This window comes from Eutrema salsugineum, unplaced genomic scaffold (assembly GCF_000478725.1).
Source record: "Eutrema salsugineum unplaced genomic scaffold, Eutsalg1_0 scaffold_14, whole genome shotgun sequence".
Lineage (NCBI taxonomy): Eukaryota > Viridiplantae > Streptophyta > Magnoliopsida > Brassicales > Brassicaceae > Eutrema > Eutrema salsugineum.
The window spans coordinates 5,331,388-5,346,698 of record NW_006256877.1 but is presented as its reverse complement, the minus strand read 5'-3'; the positions used below and the strand labels follow the sequence as shown (position 1 = coordinate 5,346,698).

At 39.5% G+C, this 15,311-nt stretch overlaps 6 protein-coding genes across 7 annotated transcripts; 1 reads left to right on the top strand and 5 right to left on the bottom strand.

Moving 5' to 3' along the window:
• Positions 1-1,591, top strand: LOC18022638 (probable transmembrane ascorbate ferrireductase 2). Its single transcript, XM_006405671.2, has 4 exons — positions 1-325; positions 559-607; positions 941-1,140; positions 1,219-1,591. The coding sequence occupies exons 1-4, from the start codon at positions 179-181 to the stop codon at positions 1,513-1,515; spliced, it is 693 nt and encodes a 230-aa protein (XP_006405734.1). The 5' UTR covers positions 1-178; the 3' UTR covers positions 1,516-1,591.
• Positions 1,592-1,605: 14 nt separating this feature from the next.
• LOC18022736 (translation initiation factor eIF-2B subunit delta) lies at positions 1,606-4,685 on the bottom strand. Its single transcript, XM_006405670.2, has 7 exons — positions 4,132-4,685; positions 3,908-4,036; positions 3,496-3,833; positions 2,624-3,368; positions 2,443-2,539; positions 2,294-2,348; positions 1,606-2,056 (listed from the first exon to the last, which is right to left on the bottom strand). Exons 1-7 carry the CDS (start codon positions 4,592-4,594, stop codon positions 1,994-1,996), a joined length of 1,890 nt encoding a protein of 629 aa, XP_006405733.1. The 5' UTR covers positions 4,595-4,685; the 3' UTR covers positions 1,606-1,993.
• Positions 4,686-5,203: 518 nt separating this feature from the next.
• Positions 5,204-7,086, bottom strand: LOC18022734 (cyclin-B1-2). The gene is made up of 4 exons (XM_006405669.2): positions 6,802-7,086; positions 6,489-6,589; positions 5,842-5,939; positions 5,204-5,568 (listed from the first exon to the last, which is right to left on the bottom strand). The coding sequence occupies exons 1-4, from the start codon at positions 6,925-6,927 to the stop codon at positions 5,468-5,470; spliced, it is 426 nt and encodes a 141-aa protein (XP_006405732.1). The 5' UTR covers positions 6,928-7,086; the 3' UTR covers positions 5,204-5,467.
• A 261-nt stretch (positions 7,087-7,347) lies between these two features.
• LOC18022733 (probable FBD-associated F-box protein At1g32375) lies at positions 7,348-8,746 on the bottom strand. Its single transcript, XM_024158677.1, has 3 exons — positions 7,931-8,746; positions 7,705-7,839; positions 7,348-7,626 (listed from the first exon to the last, which is right to left on the bottom strand). The coding sequence occupies exons 1-3, from the start codon at positions 8,744-8,746 to the stop codon at positions 7,348-7,350; spliced, it is 1,230 nt and encodes a 409-aa protein (XP_024014445.1).
• A 1,229-nt stretch (positions 8,747-9,975) lies between these two features.
• Positions 9,976-11,562, bottom strand: LOC112088508 (putative FBD-associated F-box protein At5g50270). 2 transcript variants are annotated; one of them, XM_024158815.1, is made up of 3 exons: positions 10,702-11,562; positions 10,469-10,618; positions 9,976-10,405 (listed from the first exon to the last, which is right to left on the bottom strand). In XM_024158815.1, the coding sequence occupies exons 1-3, from the start codon at positions 11,560-11,562 to the stop codon at positions 10,127-10,129; spliced, it is 1,290 nt and encodes a 429-aa protein (XP_024014583.1). In that variant the 3' UTR covers positions 9,976-10,126. The 2 variants fall into 2 exon arrangements, with proteins under 2 accessions (XP_024014583.1, XP_024014582.1); XM_024158814.1 differs by having other exon boundaries at positions 10,484-10,618.
• Positions 11,563-12,089: 527 nt separating this feature from the next.
• On the bottom strand, positions 12,090-15,183 carry LOC18022732 (thylakoid membrane protein slr0575). Its single transcript, XM_006405666.2, has 9 exons — positions 14,812-15,183; positions 14,360-14,406; positions 14,177-14,279; positions 13,486-13,572; positions 12,950-13,033; positions 12,808-12,861; positions 12,584-12,664; positions 12,377-12,422; positions 12,090-12,272 (listed from the first exon to the last, which is right to left on the bottom strand). Exons 1-9 carry the CDS (start codon positions 15,106-15,108, stop codon positions 12,193-12,195), a joined length of 879 nt encoding a protein of 292 aa, XP_006405729.1. The 5' UTR covers positions 15,109-15,183; the 3' UTR covers positions 12,090-12,192.
• Positions 15,184-15,311: the final 128 nt, after the last annotated feature.

The following is a 15,311-nucleotide window of genomic DNA, read 5'->3' as shown; positions in this document are numbered from 1 at the left end:
AAAAGAAAACAAAATTTATTTGTTTTTGATTTTCTGACAAAATCACTCTGGTTGACCTCAAAAGTTCAGTAATTTCCAGTTTCCACGCCGATCTAAAAAACAGAGACGGTGGTTTTCATTCAAAAATCTTCAAATTAGAACCCTTGCCCTAATTTAATCTTGATTTGATCGGCATAATATGGCGGTTCCGGTGCTGGGTGGGTTTCCGATCTTCTTGGTAGTGAGAGTTCTGGGTTTCATCATTGCGGCTTTGGTTCTGACATGGAATGTTCACTACAGAGGAGGATTAGCTCTTGCTTCCGATAGCAAAGATCTCATCTTTAATGTAAATCTAATGTCTTTATCTTTGAAACGCTCATAATTGGGTTTTTTAAGTTGACCCTTTTTGACAAAATTTATTTTGATCAAATACACGAAAGCTGGTTTGATGATTTGATTGTAAGAAAAAATGTTCTCGTTGGGTGTGTCTGAGATTCATGTTTCTTCGATTGCGTGTTGTGAAATTGGAATTCCGATTTTGCTTCTCTCTGTGATCTAAAAGCTCAAATTTGTTTGCAGGTTCATCCAGTTTTGATGGTGATAGGACTCATACTCTTCAATGGTGAAGGTAAACAGATTATTTTCCTTCTGTAATCACATTGATAGTATTGATTCATGTTTCTTTCTTGAGGATGATCACATTGGCAAAATTGATTCATGTTACTTTCTTGTTGATGTTTGGTTAGAGTTTGTAGAAGTTTAGCTTCTTAGCTTCATAGGTTTTAATGAACAAGACTTGAGAAACTTGTCGTATGTTTCATTCATTGAGCTGCGCATGTCGATCTTACTAATGTCAAGAGGTTTAGGATTCATAGTATCGGTTTTCTTGTTCGATTATAAGAGACCGTGTAAACATCATGTATTGGTTTCTAACGTTTTGTGTTACATTGAAATTATGCAGCAATGTTAGCATACAAGTCAGTCCAAGGTACAAAGAACTTGAAGAAACTGGTTCATCTTACACTACAATTCACAGCTTTTATCCTAAGCCTTATCGGAGTATGGGCTGCTCTCAAGTTCCATATCGACAAAGGGATCGAGAATTTCTACAGTCTCCATTCATGGCTCGGCCTAGCTTGTCTCTTTCTCTTCGCCTTCCAGGTACATACTCAAAACAAAATCTCCATTACTCTAATAAAAACACCAAGAAACTCAAACAGCTAGTATTGTTGCAAACAGTGGGCTGCAGGGTTTGTGACTTACTGGTACCCGGGCGGTTCAAGAAACAGCCGAGCCAGCTTGATGCCGTGGCACGTGTTCCTGGGGATCTACATATATGCATTGGCCATAATGACTGCAACCACAGGGATACTTGAGAAGTTGACGTTCCTGCAAGTGAATCAGGTGATAACTCGGTATTCCACAGAAGCAATGGTAGTTAACACAATGGGAGTTTTGATTCTTCTTCTTGGTGGTTTCGTGGTACTCGCTTTGGTTACACCAGTCAACGGCAAAAATCAAGTCCTTACACAGTAGAGAGAAACTCAAAAAAGATGAATTTTTTTACAATAAACATTTGTGATGATATTGAGTTTATTTAAAGTGATTTTAAGAACAGGCAAATAATGGAATTATGAGAAAATTTGGCATAGAATTCGACAAAGTTTTGTATCACAATCTCCGTGAGAAGGGAGAATAAGAGAAGCTTTCACTCATTACATCACAAGACAAAGAAAAAACATCACCGATATCGATAAAATCTTTCCCGGAGAGGCGGTTGATGAATCGCACTCTTCACAGAGTCAAAAGTTTCTAAAAAAGCATGTCAAGGCCAAAAAGAAATGAATTCCGGTGCTCCGGAAAAAGAAGCGGTGGAGGGAGGAAGCGTCGGTAATTATTCTATGCGGGTTGTGACGAGAAGAGCATGAGCTCGAGGAAGGGAATGGAGAAGAAGAAGAAAGAAGAGCTTTCACCTTAGAAGAGGGCAAAAAAATGTATAAAGCAGAGCTTTGCTTTAGACAAGCAAGTGTTCTTTCTGATATTCTCTCACAATGACAGGCACGCTTGTAGGAGGTACCTGAAAGAAAGAAGACAATGTAGAAACATGGTCAGTGTTTTGATGTTTGAGATTCTGAATAAACGGGAGCAACTGTGTTGCTTAAGCTTCAAAATGAGTTGTGTCGCGAGAACGAGAACAAAACCATCATAGAACTCAAGAACATTGTTTAGGGAATGAGATTTGAGGATCCTAATGTGATATCCTTACGGACTTGTGTGTGTGCATACATACAAATAATAAAGTCAAGCATCTTACCATCCCGTAGTCTGTGATTATCATGGAAATGTAATCTGAAGGTGTAGCATCGTACCTGTCATTACAAAAATCACAAAACGGGTTTAGAGGCAGTGAAGAATAGTATTAAAAGAACATATAGTTTCACTTCACGGGTTAAACAAGCTTACATCAAGTTCAAAAATTGCAAGTTTGCGTTGTTGGTTAAACCATCTAAGTAGTTTATGTCTTCTCTTCCATGTACTTTAGAAATAGCATTTGGATCACCTAAAGGAAGCAAACAAGAGATCCAATGTAAGGTAGAAGCGGTATAAGGTAAGATTCTGAAGGAGAATAGGAGATGATGCATACCAAGCTCATTAGAGCATATCGAATCCAGCTGCACCCTCTCATGGAACTTGTAGGCTTCGCAACATACTAGCACAGGAACACGGAATGCACTTGCAACCATCGCAACACAAGCAGTGCCGACCCTTGAGTAAACTGTTCCGTTTGACAAAACTGACGAGGCCCCCAAAAACACTTTGGTGACCTCGTGCATGATATATGAAATGGCGTTTATATGAGTGTATGTACAGTTAATGCCTCGCTTGATCAATCTACGAAGCAGCAGCTGCCCTTCAAGCTTTGGTCGGGAATCAACCACCAAGACACGGAATTTCTTCCTGAGCTCATGTGCATGTAATAACACCATCTCAACAGCGGTTGCAGCTCCATAGGTCAGAAGGACATCGCCGTCTCTTATTTTGGAGACAGCGTGTTTGACTATCACGTTATCTGCCATTATGATCTTCTCGTTAATGAACCGTTCAATATCTGACTGAAGAGCAGCTTTTGCTTCGTATTCAGCAAGTGTTATAGGCAGCTTAGCGATCCGGTTTTTCACGAACCGGATTGCGTTTCCCATGCTAACTGAGAGCGGGCGGCATTCTATGAGGAAAGAGACGTAGCTACTTATTTTTGCAGTCATGTCTCTGTTAAGAGTCTTCTCAGGCGGCGTCGAATAATCTCTGACAACCTCTTGGAATGCTTGGAGCATTGCAATGCACCTGGCATTGCCACCAGATATATCCCCGGAAATATATTGAAGACCAACCTTATAACCACAACAACTGATACTCATTCAATACACAAGTAAACATTCATCTTCATGAAGCGATCATCATAGCAAACGGTTCCATAACACGAGCACCAAGCCAATGAAATCAAGAGAAAACAAGTACCTTGTACACAGCAGGATGCATAGGGTCAAGCTGGAAGAACTTTGTCTCGAGATCAGGAAGTTGCGTCCCATGCTCATACTGAGGCAAATGCCTAAACAGCTCAACCCTGTTTTTAGCCTCTGTCTGTTTCACAACAGCACGTCTTTTCGCCTTCACGACTCTGCTCTCGTCATCATACTGCATACGGGGATGAGGAGCGTCTTTCTTTCTATCTTTCTCGGATGGTCCAGCAGCAACAGCTCCTTCGTTCTTCTGAGACGAAGGCTTTGCTGGTTTAGCTGCTTTGCTTGTTGAAGCCACCGAGCCTGAGGTCACTAATGGCGCCTTCCCACCTTCAGCTGATATAGCACAAGAATAAGCAAGATATCACCGAAATGCAAGAAGATAATACATGCAATTTCGTTTCCAGAACCTTTTGCAGCTGCTTTAGCAGCTCTTTGAGCTTCTTGAAGAGCTCGTCTCTCAGCTTTTGTTGTTTTCTCTTTCAACGGCTTAGAATTCTTCATCTGGTCACTCTGCACCTGCTTCCCACTAGCCTTCTCTGCAGTTTTCAAAAACACAAAACATTGTGATTCAAGAACCAATTTGCGAATCAATCAAGAATTGTCAGAGATTTTTGGAGCAAAATGACAGTACCAGTAAGTCCAGGAGGCATATTCACGATGGAGACAGTGGTTAATCTACTAGCAGGAACACTACTAGATGTAGCCGCCGCCATAGAATCCATCCCGACGCCGGGAAGCGAAGACGCAGCCGGAACAGACGATTTCGCGAAACTGCCCCTGGAAACGCGTCCCGGAGACGCCGTCGTTGAGCCGTCTGGGAAATCGCGGCGGCTGGAGTAAGAGAAGGAGGAAGGAGAGACGGCCGAGGCGGCGGCGGCGCGAAGAGGGAAGGTATCGGAGGAGTTGTGACGAGGCGGAGGAATCATGACGGGGGAAAGTGAGTTGCCGGAGGGAGAAATGCTGGAAACGGGATGAGAAGCAGGGGCGATCGGGTCGGGTTGCGGAGTCGAATCGGGTTGAGAAGATGATGTGAAGAATCCGACTTGTCGGACCTTTGGATCGACAACGGCGCGAGGATTCCGTCGAGACTCCATCGCGTTAGAAATGGGTTAGCTTAGCTTAGCTATGGCTTTTTTTTTTCTCGGCGGAGACGGAATATCAGGAAATTTTCTCGGGAAAATTGGTTTTGGGGATCGAATTTTTTTCTTTTTTTTCCCCAGTCGAATAAAAACCGTGAATAGGGTTTTTCTCCTCTTTTTGTTTTTCTTTTGAAACAAAAAAAAAAAAATCCTTTTTCAAAATTAAACTCTTTCTTGACAGTCTCTCTCCGGTCAATAAAACAGTCTTCCTTTGAACTTTGGTTACTTTGGTTCGATTCTTTACGTTTTTGGGTGGTTTGGGTTCTTAAAATACTAAACCATCAATTTTTTATCAAATCAAATTACAATTCGGTTCGGTTTTAGTTAGTTTTTTAATTTTGTTACCGAACTAAATCGAAATTTGTGGACTTCTGTTCAAATTCAGTTAGATTCGGTTAGCTCGGCAAACTTTCGATTAGTTTGATTCGTCGGTTCGGAATTGTAAATGTATAATTGGACCAATTTGATGAAATTCAATCAAATTGTGTTTGCTAATTGGTTATAGTTAGACTGGTGATTAAGAGAAAAGTCAACGTAAAGCTAAACCACTTTTGCCACTACAAGAAGCCACAAAACATCTGGAGTTTCCAATTACTACTACTAGTACTGTAATCAGCAACAGAACAGAGAGAATGAGAACTGAGAACACATTTCATGAGATTTATCATGTTCAGGCATACCGAAAAAGAGCAATAGAGAAAAGATCAAACAACAAGTTGAGTGAAGGTTTTTGGACAGATACAAATTCATACATGACCTTACTCATGAGATTCAAGATTCAAGCCTTGATGATAGAAACACTTTGATGGTACTAAGAATCGTTTTGACCTACATGAAACTTGGGCAAGGTGGGCCTTTGGAGAGACCAAGCCTAACTTCCATGGCATGGTGAAAGTCTACTGGTTTGAGCGTCTCGGATTCACGAGGATCTGCAGGTTAGATACTATTATCAGAACAACCGATAAACAAGTTGAACATTGTGCTCTTGTATAAGTAGAACACTATTTACTAAGCGAAGAGTTCAATTTTCTGCAAGAATGAGGATGGTTACATTCAATGAAAGTAGTATGTGACAGCCCCTTTTTGAGTGTAAGAAGACAACACTATAGGTGTTTGGTGTCGAATGATATAAAGAGAAGAGACTAGTAAAGATGAAGTTCTGAGGCACAACCAAAAAGAATAGAGCTGGGAAAAACAGTTACCGTTCAAGTAATCTTCGAAACCAAAGTTATCTACAGCTCCTGTGTAGACTTCTAGGCCAAGCATTGACGAGGGAATCGGTCCAGGAGGTCTCTGAAACCTGAATTACTCCAGAGAAAAAAAAAAAGATATTCAGTAAATGTTCAATTCACCAAAGAAAGACGTATGTGAACCTCTTCAAAATCTATGTAGTCTGCGAATCTAAAGAGTTTCCACTATGCGTTTAATGGTTTTGAGTTCCGATATATATAATCAATACTAGGATTCATAACACATTTCTAACAGCAACTGATATTACCATACCGATTGCACTGAAAAGTAGAGAATATACTTAATAAATGTTTAATTCCACCAAAGGAAAACAAGGCTGCGCTATGTGAATATCTTCAAACTCTATGTAGTCTTAAAGAGTTTCCCAATGCGTTTCGTGTTACTATGTTCCGATATAATCATTATGATGATTCATGAACACATTTCTAACAGAGACTGATGTAATCATATGAATTGCTAGCACTAGAAAACCATATAACAATCTAACAGCATTCTAGGAAGATTCGCAAACATTCTCACATCTAATAAACATCCTTTAAGTATGCATTTGTATCTCAAGAGAGATAATTTCATTAAGCTACAGATTTCACATTTATACCGTGAAAGGATTTGCCTATCAAGATCCATCTTCAAAGGAAGAGCAGCTCCATAGGTATGTGCAATAACTTGCCTCTTCATCTCTTCTTGCGATTTCTTTCCCTGAATCAAAAGTGAAACCCTAATTTCAGAAATTGCGAAACCCCAGAAGAGCCCGATTTACTTCTCGAATTTCACCAATTAAGAAAAATAAATAAAAAATTGCGGATACGGGAAAATTCAATTTGAAGTCGTAAATGAAACACAAAAAGTTCAAGTTTTAGCTAAATTGAATATAAAGCATGAAAAAAAAAAAGAAGCTAGGAAGTGTTTACTGATTCGTAGGCTGATTCGAGAGGGTGAGATCCAACGATATCGCTCTTGATGCCGTGAAGACCAAATCGAAGAGCATCGTTCTTCAGACCTCCGATCTCGTGAGGTATCTTCTTCGGTGACTCCATTTATCCTCGTTATATGCTTTTCTTCTCCGTTGTAAGTTTTTCTCTCGTGCTTTTAACTTTCTCGGCGACTTTCTGGGCAAGCAAGCAAAGCAGGACGAATGAGAAAATCAGAAGAAAAAAAAAAATAGGAAGAAGCTCAAAACTCAAAACTCAAGGCCCATACACACTACCCTTTTAAAATTTATTTTTAACCCCATTTAAGCCCACCAAAGTCAAAATGCATTTCGGATTTGGCCAGAAGTTAGGAGGCTGGTGTTCGCGTTTAATAGTGTTAAAAAAAAAAAAAAAAAAAAAAAAAAGAAATTAATAGTGAATAATAGCAATTCAAATAGCTAAAATAGGTAAAAGACTTCAAGAAAGCACAAAAACTGTGATTTCAAGAAACGCAGAGACTTCAACTAAACTGTGTGATTGTAAGCTTCAGTCGAATGCAAGCTGGCAAGTAGGTGAACGCCTGATGAACAAAGTCAACTCCTTCATCATCTCGAATTTCTTGTCACGGTCATTGGAATTGGAGGAGATAGTTACTTTTTTCAAACAGCTTCCGTTTCTTAACATAAATCCCACCACTTCTTTTTCTTCTTTTGTTCCTTCATAGCCTACCCATTCGAGAGTTTCAAGACTTGATAACACACATTCAGGAACTGAACTCGGTTCGTTCCAGAGAGGGCGCGTTTGATGAGCCAGAAGGTCATAGTACTGAGAGATAAAACACTACAGAAGACATTTAGTCAATTGGAGAAATAACGTGGCCAAAGAAATTGAGTGAATATGTACCTGCTCAAGTGAGAGAGCTCGTAATTTAGGGGAGTCTCTGAGCATACACATAAGTAGATTCAACCACTCTGGCTCACATGTGCATAGCGATAAATGTACAAGACGGTGGAAGACAGTGCCACCAGGATACAAATCCTGCAATGCATACAAGACATTCAAATAAACTGACTGTGAAAACAGACAGAGCAAGAGTTGCAGGGAAAACTTATAGTTAACAAGAGAATACCTTCGAGGCCAATAAACAACACCAGAGATACTTGACTGAAGGAATACACCTCAACATATCCCCATGATGAGTATGCTTAACGTCAACAGATGCCTCAGCAATATTAGGCATTTGATTCTCAATGACACAAAATCCACGTTCCAAAGTAATGTCCAAGGATTCCAAGAAAGGAGCATTTATCTCAAACCCATCTTGATCATCAATATCTCTGTTTACTGAGTTAAACAAGACTAACCTTTCTAGAGAAGGAACTCTCACGGTGAAAACAGTAACATTGTCATCTGGACATTTTTCAACTCTCAAGTCTTCAAGCACATAACGATTGGATAGAAGACTGTTGACAAATTCTTCATCAGGATACTTAACTGATAAAAGTTTCAAACTTTTAAGGGAGGGGAAAGAAACCGGCGAGGAGAAATCGACAAGAATCACGTTTTTTAGTTCCAGTGTCGCAAGCATTTTTGTACATCCCGTGTACAAAATCCTCGGAACTATGACTGGAGATTCTCTAGAAGAGCAGTCGATTTCGATAATGAGCTCACGCACAGAGCACTTATTCGCAGCTCTAATCCACACCTTATGATCTTCAGCACCGCAGGTTTTGCCAAGCTTGAAATGCAAAGTTTCTATCACCGGAGCCTCGTGCATAATCAAAGACCTGTCCACAAACCGCGAGAACTTCCCATACTCAATGTTTTGGTAGCTATCATCATACACGAGTCTTGGCACAGACATCCAAAGAAACTGCCATCGTTTTGACAAAACCATTGTGGACACAACATCTCTAGCATCAGGCAGCTCACTTATCCTATCCATAAGAGATATCCCCTTTCAAATCCCAACGCCTGAAACATCATCGAAAATAACGATCAAAGGATATTATGGAGACTTTAGAAGAATTGAAATGCTTTCATTTTTATTGGAAGGACTTCAACGCACTTGACTCTGTTAATAAAGCTTGGGAGGATGCGAACGAATGGGCTCACAGAATTGAGAATGGAGCTCATGGTGGTGAAAAACCGGGTATAAAGGTTGGCCGAGCTAGATGGGAACCTGCTCCACTGAACTAGGTTAAGTGTAATGCGGATGCAACCTGGTCTAATACTCGATGGAGACTAAGTTGTAGAGAGGATTGTGCAAGTTGGTGTAAAGGAAGTCTGACATTTCACCACCAGGAGGGGCAGAATAGGTGAAAGAGCCCACATAAACCGAGCATAAGTACATTGAAATAACACATGGTTCACAGTTTCTTCCCCGGCTTGACATCTGCTGCAGCTCGCATCTCGGGCAATATGTCTACGATACATGTTAGCAGCCACAGAAATTGAATTGCTTAGACATTGCCATAAGAAGTGTTGAACTTTAGGGCTAGTATCAGTTTTCCATATCAATTGGTAAAGGGGTTCAAAACTTGGCTGATCATAAACTACTGGATTCCGAGCATCATCAATAATGTTCCTGAGAACCCAATATCCAGATTTAAATGAGTACTGACCATTCCTAGAGAAATCCCAGCAATACCCGTCAACACTCTCCGAACCCCCAGGCCTGATTTCCTCAATAAATCTCATATCCTCATCAGTGAATAATAGTCCAAGAGCATCAAGGTTCCAATCTCAGATTACAAGGCAACAAGAGATCACTAACACTTTCTTCATCGCCACTACAGGCCTTGCCGGATTCACACCAATCCATTGATCATTCCAGATCGAAATCCGTTTGCCATTCCCAACAGTTCTTCTTGCACCTCTCCTTATCAGTGCCTGAGCAGCCAAAATACTTTTCCAAGCATAAGAGGGTCTTGAGCCAAGCCCTGCTTTCAAAGGATCAGACTTGGAGAAATATCGGGCCTTTCATTTTAGGTTTTTATATGTTCTGCATTGTAAATATTAGTGGCGTTTGCTCAAGGGAAACTTGTTTATAAAGTCTTTTAAACATCCATACGACCAACATAAAGAAGCCCCAGTTTGTGCAAGATTCAAGTAAACACGAAATGAAACAAAGACCATATATGATAAAATCAAAGATAAAAATGATGATGCAGATAAACCTAGTAAAGATAAATAGTGAATTATAGCATATAATTCACTATTCAAATAAGGAATTCAAATAGCTAAAATTGGTAAAAAGACTTCAAGAAAGCACAAACTGTGACTTCAAGAAACAGAGAGACTTCAACTAATGTGACTGTTAGCTTCAGTCGAATGCAAGCTGGCAGGTAGGTGAACGCCTGATGAACAATGTCAACTCCTTCATCATCTCGAATTTCTTGTCAGGCTCAGTGGATTTGGAGGAGATGGTTACTTTCTTCAAAGAGCTTCCGTTTCTTAACATAAATTTCACCACTTCTTTCTCTGCTTCCGTTCCTCCATAGCCTGCCCATTCGAGAGTTTCAAGACTCGATAACACACATTCAGGAACTGAACTCGGTTCGTTCCAGAGAGGGCGCGTTTGATGAGGCCGATGGTAAGAGTACTGAGAGATAAAATAGTACAGAAGACACTTAGTCAATTGGAGAAATAACGTGGTCAAAGAAACTGAGTGAATATGTACCTGCTCGAGTTTCAGAGCTCCTAATTTAGGGCAATCACTGAGCATACACATAAGTAGATTCAACCACTCTGCCTCACATGTGCATAGCGTTAGATATACAAGACGGTCGAAGACAGTGCCAACAGGATACAAATCCTGCATACAATACATTCAAATAACTGTGAAAAATAGACAGAAGCAAGCGTTGCAGGGAGAACTTATAGTTAACAAGAAAATACCTTCGAGGTCGATAAACAACAATAGAGACGTTTGACTGATGTAAATGAACTCAGAATCTCCCCAGGATGACTATGTGTAACGTCAAGGTATGCCTTAGCAATATTAGGCATTTCATTCTCAATAATACAAAACCCATCTTCCACACTAAGGGCCAAGTATTCTAAAGAAGGAGCATTTATAACATACCCATCCTCATCATCACTATCTCTGTTTTGTGGGCTATAGAAGACTAACCCCTTTAGAGACGGAACTCTCACGTCGAAAACAGTCACATTGTCATGTAGACACCTTTCAACGTCCAACTCTTCAAGAACATGACAATTGGATAAAAGATCGCTGACAAATTGATCATCAGGATACTTAACTAATATAAGGCTCAAAGTTTTGAGAGAGGGGAAAGACACCGGTGAGGAGAAATTGACAAGAATCACATTATTTAGTCTCAGTTTCACAAGCATTTTTGTACATCCCGTGTACAAAATCCTCGGAACTATGACCGGAGGTTCTTTAGAAGGGCAATAGAATTCGATGATCAGGTCACGCACAGAGCACTTATTCGCAGCTCTAATCCACACCTTAAGATCTTCAGCACTGCAGGTTTTGCCAAGCTTGAAATGCAAAGTTTCTATCACCGGAGTCTCGTGCACAATCAAAGACCTGTCCACAAACCGCGAGAACTTCCCATACTCAATGTTTTGGTAGCTATCATCATACACAAGTCTTGGCACAGACATCCAAAGAAACTGCCATCGTTTTGACAAAACCATCGTGGACACAACATCTTTAGCATCAGGCAATAACGACAAAACTCTCAAGAGTAGATCATCAGGCAGCTCACTTATCCTATCCATAAGAGACATCCCCTTTCAAATCCCAACGCCTGAAAAAATCATCAAAAATAACTATCAAAGGAATGTGAAATTCCAAGTGTGTGGTTTTTCAGGAACCAAACAAATAGCCATTATAAGCAGGGATCAAAGCAAAACTCATTACATATAGAAAGGGAAGCAACCAAAATCCAAACTCACCCGAGCGCACAAAGTGTATCAAGCAGGTCATGAACTAACTCATACAAAATCAAACAAACAAGTATGATTGAGACTCAGAAGAAGTTCACAGTAAAAATACCTGAAATCAATCTTGTTCAGCCGAGAAGTGGGAATGACTTCTTCGATACTGGCACTAATTCAAATAGGAACTCTATTGATGGAGCTTTCAAAATTTCATCAGTCGCTTCAGATTACATAGACAGGATTTGGAAAATATCATCTTAGGGTTTTGGAAATTATCGGTATAAATATTAGTTTTTTCTTACTTTTTATTTTATTTTATGATATTAAAAATACATTTTAAGAGGGATACTGAACCTAAGACAAAAAAAGAAAAAAAGAGGGAAATTGAACCTTTATACATACGATGATTATACAGAGTTTGATATACAAGAGCAAAATGACAAATAGCGTTGATCGAAACGTCGCCATGTATATGATTCAAGAGGTAGAAGATACAGAGTTGGTGGAGACATTAGAAATCAGTCTTACTTCATAGATATTCTCACTTTCTCCTTTGCCTTCAAAAGCAAACCAACAACAACAAAAAGAAAAGAAGAAGTAATATTAACAATTCAGAAATCAGTTTAACAACTGAGAACAAGAAATAAAAACATCTACTTACCGACTTCCGCAGTGATGTTTGGTCCAAAGAAGGAAGTGAATTTTGCCTATCAAAACAAAGAATTGTATGCTTTAAAACATCAGTTTCAGCTTTATGTTTTCCCACTTCTTAGAGACTACATTTGATGAAGCCAAATCTAATATGTTCTCTTTGACATTAAAACAGGTTAGCTCGTAGCTTGCTTAGTTTACGAATCTAACTCTTTACCTGTCTTTTTTCGAAATCTGACAACTGTAGACCTTTGGCCTCAAATACAAGGACCAGGCAGTAACGACCATCGGTCAGGACCTGTGTACACGAGTCGAGAAATGATCCGGGTGAGTTTAGTTTCATCAGTCAATGACCATGTCAAATGCAAGTATATAATGAAGATCTATATATGTTAATTCATATGATAATATGATGTAAGTCATGTACAAGAAGAAATTTACCTCCTCCCTTATCATCGTTAAGATAGGTGCACTACGTCTTGGGATTCCTCCGCCCTAATTGCAAAAAGTTGAAAGAGCTGTGCTTAAAGTGGATGTAAGAAGTGTGCTGGAATTCTTTTTTTTTTTTTTTGATATAGCTTACCAGTCCATATTGAAAGATCCGTTTTAGTGCTTCTTCCAAATGCTGTTCATCTCCATAACGGTATCTCGTGACATCATTTCTAACCTGATAAAAGAAAGAAGAAGCCCGGCACATTTCAAATTTACGAGAAGTTTATCATCCTTGTGCACTAGCTTTGGAGACAAGTAATAGATTGATAGAGTTTCCTATATTGCTTGTGCTTGTGCTATCAAAAAGAAACTACAATTTCATGTCCAAACTGAACTTTTGTGTAAGCAAGGGCCTCTCAAAGTGTACATACTACACTAGAATAAAGCTAGCTTTTAGTTAGAATTTCCAAATGCTAATGATGCAAACTACTAGTATCAGGCATCCTCTGACTGTTGTCAAAAAAAAAAGGCATCCTCTGATTATGTATTTTCATTTCTAGAAAACTTTGAGCAGCTTCAATCAGAATCATTAGCAAGTTTTATTATAGTGAAGAGATGAAGAATTATCTATTGTCACCAACGAAGGTACTCCGATATGTATGGAGAGCAACCAGAACTACTAAGTACCTGCGTTAAAATAGGAGTAGCGCAGCTTTCCCTAAGCTTTACGGCATCTGAGTAGCTCAAGCAAGGAACTGGTTTGAGTTCTGCGTACTGCAAAGGGAAGCAAAACAGATCCTCAGGGACTACAACTATTAGGCATTCCAGAAAAAAATCAAAGAACGAAATGAAGAACTCTAATACACAAGTACAATTTCTCCGTAAAGTTACAGCTATCCAAGATATTCCACACTCTGAAGATATCCAAACTGAAGATCAAATACTTGCAAACAAAAGAGATGGCATATACCTTGAGTGTTATACACTAAAGCAAAACAGATTCTCAGGTTCTAAAACTATTAGGGATTCCAAAAGACCACGAAAGAAATGAAGAACTCTAATACACAACTCAAACTTCTCAGTAAAGTTACAGCTATCCAAGATATTCCACACTCTGAAGATATCCAAACTGAAGATCAAATACTTGCAAACAAAAGAGATGGCATATACCTTGAGTGTTATACACTAAAGCAAAACAGATTCTCAGGTTCTAAAACTATTAGGGATTCCAAAAGACCACGAAAGAAATGAAGAACTCTAATACACAACTCAAACTTCTCAGTAAAGTTACAGCTATCCAAGATTTTCCACTCTCTGAAGATATCTAACGAGCAAAAAGCGTGATCAAATATTTGCAAACACAAGAGATGGCGTATACCTTGAGTGCCATTCCGATTATAGCAAGGGGAAACCCATATGTTAGCATAATAGCAGACCACTCAGATCCAGGAAGGATGTTAAAATAAGCCCCGAAACCGTACCTGAAAGATTTAACACAATCCATAAAGAAAACTCACACGTAACTATACAGCAACAAAGAAGCCATGACGAGAAAACTCACGAGAGGAGCGAAACCCCGAGACCTAGTCCAATAACACCAAATGAAATCTGCAAATACAAAACAGATGCAAAAAAAAAATAAAAATTTAGTGTTCAAATTCTTCCAACACACATTATAGAAACTTCTGGTTATGTTACAACAAAGTAGCATCTTAGTTTTGTATAGATACGAAACAATTTAACAAAAACAACAACTTTGATTAGCAATGAAACCAATTTCCTTCAAATCTTGCGATATGGCCAAAAATTTCCATCAGGATGTGAATTGCATACATCAAATCCTGCATAATTCTCAATTGCAAATCACTAAAAATCTCACCCACTTCACCATAAGCCTCACTCGCTTCAAAAAAAAAAAAAAAAAAAATCGAACAAGGCAGTGCTTGTTGCACGAACAATTAATAATAACATTAATCTTAATTAGGGATTTAAAAGGTCGAGAACGATTATAACCTTGGCTAGAGTGAATTCGTCATCAGGGATTAAGGTCTTATCACCGGAAGCCACGGAAGGAGAAGAGCTAGTGGAATCAGCAGCTCCGGCGATGAAATCCATCCTCAGAATCTCTTGTTTTAACCTCGTCTCCGGGACGTAGAGCCATCTCTGCCGTGGCATAAGAGGCGGTTGTGAAGACGAAACGACGGATAGATTCTCATGGCGACGATCGTACAGACCTAATCGCCGATTGCTGTGGCGACGGAGACTGGAGGATAACACGGTGGTTCCCGAAGCAGCCGATATGGATCCCATTTCTCTCTCTCTCTCCGTATCTGCGAGAAGAAGAGTTAATGTGAGGCTGAGGCCAAGAGTTCAGGAGTGTTCAACTTTCAGCCGCCAAAATTCTGGCCACGATTTCTCCATTCTGATTTTGGTTTACGAAAACCAGTTAACCGATTCAAAACCAACCGGTTATAATCGTGGTTACGAAAACCAGTTAAACGATTCAAAACCAA

What these genes read in the sequence shown, in the direction of transcription:
- LOC18022734 (XM_006405669.2), bottom strand. Translation starts at nt 6,927, where the DNA reads ATGGAGTCACCGAAGAAGATACCTCACGAGATCGGAGGTCTGAAGAAC. An exon ending in TCGAATCAGCCTACGAATCA is followed by an intron (nt 6,590 to 6,801) that starts GTAAACACTTCC and finishes CTTTTGATTCAG; the next exon opens with GGAAAGAAATCGCAAGAAGA. An exon ending in GATAGGCAAATCCTTTCACG is followed by an intron (nt 5,940 to 6,488) that starts GTATAAATGTGA and finishes GGAGTAATTCAG; the next exon opens with GTTTCAGAGACCTCCTGGAC.
- LOC18022732 (XM_006405666.2), bottom strand. Translation starts at nt 15,108, where the DNA reads ATGGGATCCATATCGGCTGCTTCGGGAACCACCGTGTTATCCTCCAGT. An exon ending in ACGAATTCACTCTAGCCAAG is followed by an intron (nt 14,407 to 14,811) that starts GTTATAATCGTT and finishes TTGTATTTGCAG; the next exon opens with ATTTCATTTGGTGTTATTGG. An exon ending in TAATCGGAATGGCACTCAAG is followed by an intron (nt 13,573 to 14,176) that starts GTATACGCCATC and finishes TTCCCTTTGCAG; the next exon opens with TACGCAGAACTCAAACCAGT.
- LOC112088508 (XM_024158815.1), bottom strand. Translation starts at nt 11,562, where the DNA reads ATGTCTCTTATGGATAGGATAAGTGAGCTGCCTGATGATCTACTCTTG. An exon ending in GTTGTTTATCGACCTCGAAG is followed by an intron (nt 10,619 to 10,701) that starts GTATTTTCTTGT and finishes TATTGTATGCAG; the next exon opens with GATTTGTATCCTGTTGGCAC. An exon ending in AGCAGGTACATATTCACTCA is followed by an intron (nt 10,406 to 10,468) that starts GTTTCTTTGACC and finishes TTTATCTCTCAG; the next exon opens with TACTCTTACCATCGGCCTCA.
- LOC18022638 (XM_006405671.2), top strand. Translation starts at nt 179, where the DNA reads ATGGCGGTTCCGGTGCTGGGTGGGTTTCCGATCTTCTTGGTAGTGAGA. An exon ending in GCAAAGATCTCATCTTTAAT is followed by an intron (nt 326 to 558) that starts GTAAATCTAATG and finishes ATTTGTTTGCAG; the next exon opens with GTTCATCCAGTTTTGATGGT. An exon ending in TCTTTCTCTTCGCCTTCCAG is followed by an intron (nt 1,141 to 1,218) that starts GTACATACTCAA and finishes TGTTGCAAACAG; the next exon opens with TGGGCTGCAGGGTTTGTGAC.
- LOC18022733 (XM_024158677.1), bottom strand. Translation starts at nt 8,746, where the DNA reads ATGGATAGGATAAGTGAGCTGCCTGATGCTAGAGATGTTGTGTCCACA. An exon ending in GTTGTTTATTGGCCTCGAAG is followed by an intron (nt 7,840 to 7,930) that starts GTATTCTCTTGT and finishes TATGCATTGCAG; the next exon opens with GATTTGTATCCTGGTGGCAC. An exon ending in GAGCTCTCTCACTTGAGCAG is followed by an intron (nt 7,627 to 7,704) that starts GTACATATTCAC and finishes TTTATCTCTCAG; the next exon opens with TACTATGACCTTCTGGCTCA.
- LOC18022736 (XM_006405670.2), bottom strand. Translation starts at nt 4,594, where the DNA reads ATGGAGTCTCGACGGAATCCTCGCGCCGTTGTCGATCCAAAGGTCCGA. An exon ending in TATGCCTCCTGGACTTACTG is followed by an intron (nt 4,037 to 4,131) that starts GTACTGTCATTT and finishes TGAAAACTGCAG; the next exon opens with AGAAGGCTAGTGGGAAGCAG. An exon ending in TGCTAAAGCAGCTGCAAAAG is followed by an intron (nt 3,834 to 3,907) that starts GTTCTGGAAACG and finishes GTGCTATATCAG; the next exon opens with CTGAAGGTGGGAAGGCGCCA.